At 42.9% G+C, this 9,923-nt stretch overlaps 2 protein-coding genes across 2 annotated transcripts in view; one reads left to right on the top strand and one right to left on the bottom strand.

The window, feature by feature from the left end:
• Positions 1 to 212: 212 nt before the first annotated feature.
• On the top strand, positions 213 to 8,201 carry LOC103469244 (testis-expressed sequence 2 protein-like). Its single transcript, XM_008416810.2, has 11 exons — positions 213 to 1,700; positions 2,399 to 2,599; positions 2,950 to 3,223; positions 3,333 to 3,514; positions 3,976 to 4,176; positions 4,715 to 4,814; positions 6,439 to 6,571; positions 6,679 to 6,816; positions 6,921 to 7,130; positions 7,247 to 7,367; positions 7,462 to 8,201. Exons 1-11 carry the CDS (start codon positions 501 to 503, stop codon positions 7,606 to 7,608), a joined length of 2,907 nt encoding a protein of 968 aa, XP_008415032.1. The 5' UTR covers positions 213 to 500; the 3' UTR covers positions 7,609 to 8,201.
• Positions 8,110 to 9,923, bottom strand: part of LOC103469242 (60S ribosomal protein L3) — a 3,473-nt gene continuing 1,659 nt past the window's right edge. The window contains exons 2-8 of the mRNA XM_008416809.2: positions 9,844 to 9,915; positions 9,244 to 9,430; positions 8,994 to 9,154; positions 8,800 to 8,901; positions 8,559 to 8,654; positions 8,323 to 8,442; positions 8,110 to 8,200 (exon numbers count right to left, since the gene is read on the bottom strand). Of these exons, the coding sequence (XP_008415031.2) occupies positions 8,141 to 8,200; positions 8,323 to 8,442; positions 8,559 to 8,654; positions 8,800 to 8,901; positions 8,994 to 9,154; positions 9,244 to 9,430; positions 9,844 to 9,915 (798 nt within the window). The 3' untranslated portion in view covers positions 8,110 to 8,140. The remainder of the gene's footprint in view (positions 8,201 to 8,322; positions 8,443 to 8,558; positions 8,655 to 8,799; positions 8,902 to 8,993; positions 9,155 to 9,243; positions 9,431 to 9,843; positions 9,916 to 9,923) is intronic.

Genomic DNA, 9,923 nt, shown 5'->3' with positions numbered 1-9,923 from the left:
AGGCTATGAGCAATAGTATGGTTTGCTTATGTCTTGGTTTGGGGGTTATCAATCCATATATATTTTGTTTCACCTGAACGTGACTTTTTGAGTTTAAAGAAACTATGGCGAGGTTCCAAAATGACCAACAGACTAATGTTATTACAAAAAACAAAAAAGTTCTGAGATAAACACTTTGGGAGAACTCAAGGACTCACAAGGGCCTCTGCTGACCTGGAGGAATTTAAAAAGCATCTTATTCCACTTTGACCATCTCTGGTTCCCTGAATGCCTGCAGAGGGATAGCTTAAAATGAAGGAAAGCTACAGAGAGGATTGGAAACAAGGGCAGTGCAATTTAAAGGGAAAGTAAAGTGTAAAGTGGATGTCTTGCTGCTGATACATTAGCCACAGTTTAACATCTTGTCCCTCTTTCACTCCATTTGCAAGGTACGCCTGGATAAACTGCAGCTAGACCTACAGTTTCATGTTCATGACATTAGCTCCTGGTTTATATTCATCATGGAGGAGAGCAAGCTTATCTTCAGCTTGGACCACCTTGATGAAGGTCCCTCTGTTATCTTTTCCAAAGACAAACCGCAAACCCTGGACTGCCAGCATGACCTCAGTTTAAGRATGAATCTAGACCTGAACCAAAGCCACCGCCCCCAGCCGCTCTACCTGCCGCAYTCTCCTTCATCTCCAGGCTCTTTAACAGATTTAACATCATCYTCAGCAGACCTCCTCATCTCGACTGGCTTGGTCAAATCCTCCTCCACAGACCTGAAGCCAAAGGAGAGCAGCACCCTGAGAGGTAAGCCCCTCCTCAGCCTAGTCAAGTCCCTCAGTACAGAAATCTCCCGCCGGGGTGAGCCTGATGACAATCTGTCAAAGTCGGACTCCAAGCTGCATCTGCATCCCTGGAAGCAAGTCACTCATCCAAAGATGCCAGAATGCGGGCCTGCATCAGGGGTGTTGAGCGAAAATGAGGACTGGGCATCCCCCCTGTCTGCCGGCAGCATGTCTCCCACTGAACCCCGGGGCAGTTCCCTGATTGCTGAACTGGAGGACACCAGGAGGAGGTTTTCAGAGGCCATGCAGGATCCATTAAGCATGCTGAGTAAGATCATGGGGGATGAGAGCTCTGGAAGCCCCAAGCAGGGCAGAGCATCTGGTACAGGAGACCAGCCAGCCTCCCAGGGAAGCTGTGAAAGAGACGGGTGCAGTGAAGAATTTGACCTCAGGTGCAGAAAGAGAGCGGACAGTGAGCACAGAGCTGTGTGTGACACTTCACTCCAAAGACTCCAAAAAGATCAACTGATGCAATCTTCAGTCTTCCCGAAACAAAACACGCAAAGCCGAGACAAGGATGTAGAAATCTGCACCTATGGGGATGTAATGGAGCTTCAGACGAGATCCGCAGGGAAGTATCCCAAAACGAACCTCCAGTCTCAAGTCTCTTTTTCAGGAACATCGCTGCCTTTTTACTGGCTCATCCCCRTAGGTCTGCTGGCTTACGGACTCTTTGTTCTCCCTCTGCCACCGTACTTCGCCGGTCTGTCCATGGGGATTGCATGTGGCTTTATATTGGGCTTAGTGGTGGTCTTCGTGTTTGCCCCCCGACGTGTCCGCAGCAGAAACAAACAGGAGTCTCAAGGCAATTCCACTCCCGTGAACGTGGATCWCCTGGATGGAAAGTCCATGGACACACAAATCATTGAGGTAATTCCTGAGAAACACTACTTCTTTTTTGGAATTAGTAATGTTGCTTTGTGTTTATATATGCAAGTTAGACTCTTTAAGACCCAGACTCTTAAMCTTGGTCAGTTAAGAGAAGAGGGCCAAGGATTTAGGGAAGTTTTGTAAAGAGGAGTGGTCAGAGATTCCTCTCGAGTGGTGCTGGAGGTTTAAGGTGCATTACTCCTGCTTTTTTCTCTTTAGAATTAAATCCCTAAGAAAGTTTAGAAATTATTCATTTGCTTGATCTCCTTAGGAGCTTTCTCTTTGTCACATTACTTATTTGGCTACGTAAAAACAAGCCTGCAGCTGTATTATGATCTTTGCATGAGGGAAGGTCTGCACAGCAGCAGATATTTGAGATGCTGTAAAGCACAAGCAGCCCATCATAGATTATTTTTGAGGCTATTTCTGTCTAACAAACTGCCTGCAGGCTCTGCATCTAGGAGAAGGTCATAATGACCACAGAGTTATTGAGATAAACAAAGTGACATTTCAGATACATCCACTGTGGAGGGAGATGGATGCATTCTGACGGGTCTCATGTTTCCCCTCCTGCTGAGCTGTACTGTTACATTTTGCTCTGYCGCTGAGACATTATCACCAACTCACAGGTTATTWATTTCTTGCATTGCTATTTATGATTTTAGATTTGGAGGTGTATCTTTTTTTTTTATTTTCAGGGCTGGATGAATGAGGCACACAGCTATGATCCCGACACCTTCCACCCCTCCATAATGCACTCAGTTTATGTGACGCTGGATGGCAGCAGGCTTCACTTGGCAAACCCCCGTGCCAATATTCCCCGATGGGCAGCTTTTGATGAGCCGCTCCACGAAGCCGTGTTTCTGCACAGCCGTACTTACCAAATGGCTAACAGCAAGGTGAATGTTTGATCAAACAAATCTAACCTGTTTAGAACAGAGCACAGACCTTGACGGGGGAGGAATGAGAAAGCAGAGGTGACCTCTAAACTAAACTTTTCACACTGACCTGTCTGCACCCACTTTGTCACCTAACACTGAGGTGACAGACCTACAGGACCAAGTGATGATGCACTGAACAAACTTGACCTCTCTGCACTTAGCAAGCTTGCAAAGCCTTTCAGCTTAATGACAGGAGAAACATTTTGCATGACGTCCCTTTGACATGCACATTGAAGGCTTAGAAGAATGAAAATAAAATGGAAATGATTGCTAWTTGTCAGTGGCTGATGCAAATGTGTTCCTCCCAGGTGTCTCTGGTGCCTCCTGGTTTAGCTCGCAAGAGGGTTTGGAACAAGAAGTACCCCATCTGCATCACTGAGGGGGAGCTGGAGGTAGAGAGTCTATTGGAAGGGCAGGAGGAGGGTGAAACAGCAGAGAAACCCAGCATCCCTAGCCAACGGTCTCCTGCCCCTYTGTACCTGTTTGGCCGCACTGGAAGAGAGAAAGAGGAATGGTTTCAGCACCTTCTGTCTGCTTCGAAGGCTGCACCCCAAAGTGAATCGCATCCAGAGGAGAACACAGGTAATAAGAATGTATTTACCTGGTGAGCAACTTATCTTATTTTGATAAGACGTTCATGCAAAAAATCAGGGTTTTATCAACCAGCTGTCATCTTCTATCTTTCACACAGAAGCACAGACTGGCGGAGAGGCTGTTAAGGAAGCCCCAGAGGAGTTCGCCGACTTGTCGATGAAAACAAGAACGCTGCTGGAGTACAGCACCTACATGATGCAGCTGATTGGCTCAGACAGAAATAGTCCCGCTCTCAGCCCCAGCTGCAGTGACAAAGGAAGCCCCTCAGCTGGCAAAAAGGTCCATAAGCTACATCTGTACTTAGCTTTAGCTCCAATATGACACATATAGTGCCTTGCATAAAATCCTGAGAATTTTCAAAGTTGCTAACTGTTTTTGGGAGTATATGGGAATCAGTGGGTATTTATTGGGATAAAAAGAAATAAATCTGGAATTTGAAATGTCCAAGTTTGGCCTTTTAAATATGGTTTGAGAAAATACTAGATATTTTAGCATTAATTTGATAAGCAGATTTCTTGCAAATACACTTTAGTATAACAATGTTATTTTTYAATGAAATGCACATAGCACACTACTAGCTGTCACTTTAACCAGCTTCCTTGTTCATGCTGAAGTTGTGACATGGTAAAATGTGAAAAGTTCAAGTCCTGGGAATTCTGTTGCAAGGCACTGTAATGGGAATTACTGACTAAACAAAGTACCATATCAAGCTGCTTATTTTGTCTTTATATTCTCCACAGATTTCCACTGAAGATTGTGTTTCTGGGAGTGAAGCTGGAGGGGACATCGGGGCAGTCACTGAGTCGGGTGGATGCTCCACAGACAGCCAGCCTGCGTGGATAAATTCTCTGGTGGGGAGGATTTTCTGGGACTTTCTCCGAGAAAAATACTGGGCYGATCAAGTGGCTCACAAAATCCAGAAGAAACTCAGTAAGATCAAGGTGAAGCTGACTGATTTGGTGTTCCTGACAGATGTTTTTTTWAATTTTTTTTTTAGAAAATATTTGATCCATCAGCGAGTGTTCAAGGACTTACATGTAACCGACTACATTAAAGCAAAAATGAGACGCTCATTTATTTTTATCACATCGGCAGTGGGCATGTTAACGGTTTAACAATGATAAATTGCATGTCTTGTAAGTATTACTTTGCACAAAATCATAAGACTTTACAACAGTCACACATATTCTTCAGCTCTTTGTTTACATGAGAGTGAGAGCGTTTGCTGACAATGCACTCTTCCAGGTTTCCAAGGCAGGTGGGATACTACAGAAGAGAAATGATGACGCTGCATCACTCATTACTCATTTCCTCTTCTTTTTGCCTCACACCATCCCTTATAGTCTCCTGCATGCACAGACATTCATCCACACTACAGCTAACCCTTTCTGCTTATTGGTTTGAGAGGCTTGTAAGGTTTTTCTCTTTGATGTCAATACTCCGTGCTTACAGATGAAATTCTCCTCCTGTTTTATACAGTTGCCTTACTTCATGAATGAGCTGACCCTAGCTGATCTGGACATGGGAAGCTGCCTTCCTCAGGTCTTAACCACATCAACACCTTCACTGGATCGCAGAGGTACAGCATGCTTTATGCCAGTCTATATTGATTGTATGTACCCTGAACTTTCCTCCCATGAACCTTTTTGATTGTTGGAAACGTTCAACATTTCTATCTATCCTGGTTCATTGTGTTACCACTAAGTACCTGTGTACATTAGGTCAATTCAGTTCTCAGATCATTTGGGCTGTTAAGCATTGTTGTCATCTTAAATGCAAAAGAAAAATTGTGAAAGAGCTGTGCAACCTCCAAGAGCCATCTATAAGCAGACAGATATTTTGCAAATACAGTATTTAGATTTAGCCTTTTATGCGGTTTCAGCCAGATAGAAAATAAAAAACTCAATACACTCTCAACAGGGGTTCACAACAACTAAAATCAGACTACGCATTACTTCTGATTTATTTTCAGAACAAGATTTGCAGGATATCAGCAAAACACAATAATGTAGTTTTATTGCTAAACATGATTATATCAGTTGAAATTAAGTAATATTTTCCTAACTCTGTTTTTAGGAGATTTAGGTCACCAGGATCTCTATTAGATGTGGATCAAAAAAGACATTGAAAGTCCATCCAATATACAGCATTGCACATTCAGTAACTGATACATCACCTGGGGGCCTCTGAACAAAGCCAAAACACTTTGTTAATGAAGACTGACGGTACTAAACAGACAGAAAAAAAATAAACATAGAATCAGCTTGTTTGTGAGACTGATTAATCGAAACTCGGAAAACTTGGCAAACAACAATGTGGTAGACTGGTATTGCAGAAAGAGACAAGCTTAAGCAAGGCTGAGGATAGAGTCAGACGATACAGATAAGTAAATTAGAAAGAAAGAACAGCCTCGACATAGTGATCTAGAAACCAAAGAAAGGCAAACTAAGGACATCTCCAATGTTAATTTGACATCATACATAATCCTGTYCTCTTCCAACAGTCCCAATGTATATGTGCAAGTTGAAATTGGCCCTAGGAGTTGGTGCATCAGTGTATCATTGTTCATCCCATGTGCCTTTTTGCTGCCTGTGATGGACTAGCGACCTGACCATGGTGTACCCCGACTCTCGCTGAAAGAATAATTCCAAATATCTTCTTAGTACMMCTAATGGCACCTGTACCCCAGTTTGGAAAATATGGTAATAGATTTTTCCTGAATTTGGTTTACTACGAGCGGATAAACATCATGGTTTGGTATTGATTTCTTGGAACGAAACCACAAATATTTAAATTGTTAGTAAAATGATCAAGCTGAACATGAAAATTCTAATTACTCTTAAAAGTAAACCTAACCTYTTCATAGTTATTTCACAAAGAGTATCCCGTTATAATTTTTATTTCTATCTAGCAAGCAAAACAAGTGTACTCGGATGGTTCAGGTCATAATCTTGTTTGTTGTGCAACAAATAGGATCGCACCCTCTCATTGTCTCACTTAGTGAAGTGATTAGCAATCCTCTTAATCAAGCATTTCCATCCATGACATGTCAAAGCTAGGCCCTACTGATCTAGCATCACTCCGGCCAGATTAGCTTTTGGCTCCTGCTCCAAGACAACCTCMTGGCTTAGATCAAAGTCCATTAAGAACACTGTTTGTCCGTATCCCCGCTACTTATCTTCCTCCTCCCATTTGACCTCCAGGTTTGTGGCTGGACCTGGAGTTAKTGTACACAGGCTGCCTTCAGATGACCTTGGAGACTAAGATGAACCTGTGTAAGCTGGGCAAAGAGGGAGAGGCCGAAGCTCACAACATTCCTGAGAACCTGCAAATGGGGTGAGCCCCCCCTAGGSAACTTTACATGAAATATGCTGGGGTTTAATAAAGAAAAAAGTTCAGAGCTCGAGATTCACAGCAACGTATGCAACTGTGTTTTGTTTTAGCTCTAAGCCGAGGCTGTGTATACTAGCAGATAGTGACGAAGAGTCCTCCAGTGCTGGGTCTTCTGAYGAAGAGGAAATACCCCCATTTGATCCACAAAGTTCGCTGGGTGATAAGAACAATCCTGCAGCAGCTGATGGGTGAATTGTTGCCTCAAACATAATTAAATCACAGAAGCACGGCGTATCAGCTATGCAAAGCTACTGATTTTACTCGCCAACTTTGCAGTTTTCCTTCTTTGTAGGCACGCAGGTGGTAGTACAGGCAGGAAAATCCTGAGATTYGTGGATAAAATAGCAAAATCCAAATACTTCCAAAAAGCCACCGAAAATGAGTACATCAAGAAGAAAATAGCCGAGGTCTCCAACATGCCCCTGATGCTCAGTGTCGAGGTCGTGGAGCTTTCTGGAACACTCACYATCAACATACCTCCTCCTCCGACTGATAGGATCTGGTACTTRCCTTTATCGTTCGGATCTTAATTCTTTTTAAAATTTTCATATTTACAAGAAACTGCATGTATGTTTTCATCTTCCGTCATGYTCCTTGCTAACKTTTGTTTGGTTTCAGGTATAGTTTCCGAGTGCCTCCCAGGTTAGACCTTCATGTGCGCCCCATGCTTGGAGAGAGGGAGGTCACCTTCACTCATGTGACAGAGTGGATCGAGAAAAAACTCCAGTGCGAGTTCCAGGTCGGTCCGTCAATTCACCATCTGTGTGGCCTTCATATGATTTAATRATYCCKGTATTGATTGGTAAATGTGTTTACTCTCTGTATCTGAACAGAAAATATTCGTCATGCCCAACATGGATGATTTGTATCTGCCCCTGATGACATCCAGCCTGGAAAACCCTCCTGCATCCCACCATTCCTCTGTGATTTCAACTTCCCACCAGTCTTCCATGGAGTCTCAGGAATACATGTCAGACTAGCGCCACCCTGTGGCTGGAGAGCATATGTGATGTTGAAGAAAACCAGATGTGCATCTGTGTGATGAAGCTTTGAGAGTGCAGCAGGTTGATGGTTATACTAAATGACCTTGTAATTAGTGAAGGAAAAATGCTTCATGCTGAACTCAAACTGTGACCTTGGGACCACCAGAACTGTGGGGACCAGGATAAGCGCCCCCTTCAGGGAGTTTACTCAATTGCATTTTATTTACACATTTTTTTTTAAGTAGTGCAAAACCGATCAACAGAAACTGCACAACACAAAAAGACTTTCATCATTCCATCCACCCATACTGCATGATATTATTTTATGTTCTTTTCAAATTAAAAATTATTTAAAATTTCAAAATTTGTCTTTTTTTTCAAGTTTTATTTGCAGACCTTGTACATAATTGAAAAACATGCATCTATTCCTGGTAAGATTCTGAGAAAGWCAAACTMAAAAAAAAAAACACGTTGTGAATAAGTAAAATATATTTACTGTTCTGCAAGTAGATTATCAGAAGCCATTCTTTCAGGCCTCCTCTGACAGAGGTTGCGGCGTTGTCTTTAGAGGATCTTTTTTCAGTGGCCCCTATGAACAGAGGAGAGGTTAAATGTTGAAAAAAAACTTCTGATCCATAGATTGCAAATTCATGGTAAGATAAACTTGCTTCTTGCTTTGTACTTATTGAAATTAAGCTTTAATACACTCACCATAAAAKCTCTCTTCTCTTGGGCCGTTTGGAAGCGCCCATGTCCGAATTTGGAAGTGGTGTYGATGAATTTGAGCTCAATGGTCTCCTTGGCCCTGCGTGACATGAGCATGAGCAAGGACTGCAGGAAGACACGCATACTTAGTTGAATTTCAACTTTAACTTCAGTGTTTCAAATCAGAAAGGTCTAACATCATACCTGAACGATACGTCTTATGTAAAACTAAGTCTCCCTACCTTTCTGAGTGTGAGGACACGTTTTTTAGCACCAACAACGCAGCCTTTCACCATGACAAAATCATTATTTACATCACCATAGCGAGGAAAACCCCCCTATACAGAGAAAATACAGAAAACTGAGCTGACTCCTGAATTGATTTTAAAGATCTTTGCTCATCTTTACAAGGGTGCTAATAAATTTGGAGAGTGCTGTGAATATGAGTGTTATCACAAGCAGTGACATGAGTTCAGATGGTACCATTGGAGTGATGGTTTTCTSGCTGAGGTCGTAGCCGGTGGAGGCATTGTTGCGCACCACCTTTCCATCCTGGAGGTGAACGCCTCTGCCGATACGAAATATCTGGGGACACATTAGGAAACCTCAGATTTGAAGGCAGTTATCATCATATTGAACTAGTCATTTACTTATAGTTTTGATAAAATCAGGTYAACCTTCTTGTTGATCTCAGTGCAGTGCTGATAGCCTTTCTGACCAGCCCGAGCTATAGTGAAGGCCACACGTGCAGGATGCCAGGCACCAATGCAGGCCACCTTTCTCAACCCCTTGTGGGTCTTTCTGGGAAGCTTCTTTGTGTGCCAGCGACTTGTAACTCCTTAATGTAGGAAGCACAGATCCAATCTGTCTTGTCATGTGTGTTATGGACAGTMCTGTTACTGAAACAAGCTACAGCATAGATCCTACCTTTGAAGCCATGACCTTTGRTGACTCCAATGACATCAATCATCTCATCCTGGTAAAACACTGCGGATATGGGCACGGCTTTCTCCAAGTGCTCCTTGGCCCAGTCCACTTTATCTGCGACTCTGCCTCCATTCAGCTGCACCTCCATGATGTGAGCCTTCTTCTGCCTTAAGGGCAGCAGTCGCATCTAGAAACAAGACAAAAGAACAACAAGTAAATCAAGCCCTCAAGTCTCGGGCAATTGTGTTGCCTTTAAGTGGGGGAAGAAAGACGTCTGGCTATAATTAGAATTATTAGAAGTCATATTTAAAAACATCTCATGTTGTTATCAGCTCTGTGCAGAAAAAAAGCAAGGATCCATAAAGCCATTTTAAGATCTGACAACTTTTCCAAGCTTTAAATAATCTGCTTTAGCTGCCAGGATTGACCCTGAAAAAATATTTTTAAACTGATATTTGAAACTGGACTCCTCAGTTCTCCTCCTCAGACTCAGTGTCGTGCCCTGAGCCAACGTGCTAGGGATTTACAAGCTGTTCTGACTGTTGCCTGCTTCTTGTGAAGTGGTGTCGCTACACAGTGGCGCAGGTGAATTAAGCCCACCTGAGAGTGAACAATAACCCTGATGACTGAACAGTACTTCTTCATCAGATTCAAATCCTTCTCCAGCTGTTTCTTTCCGG

This window comes from Poecilia reticulata, linkage group LG8, assembly GCF_000633615.1.
Source record: "Poecilia reticulata strain Guanapo linkage group LG8, Guppy_female_1.0+MT, whole genome shotgun sequence".
Taxonomy (NCBI): Eukaryota; Metazoa; Chordata; class Actinopteri; order Cyprinodontiformes; family Poeciliidae; genus Poecilia; species Poecilia reticulata.
The sequence above is the reverse complement of the archived record's forward strand: the minus strand, read 5'-3'. Positions and strand labels throughout refer to the sequence as shown.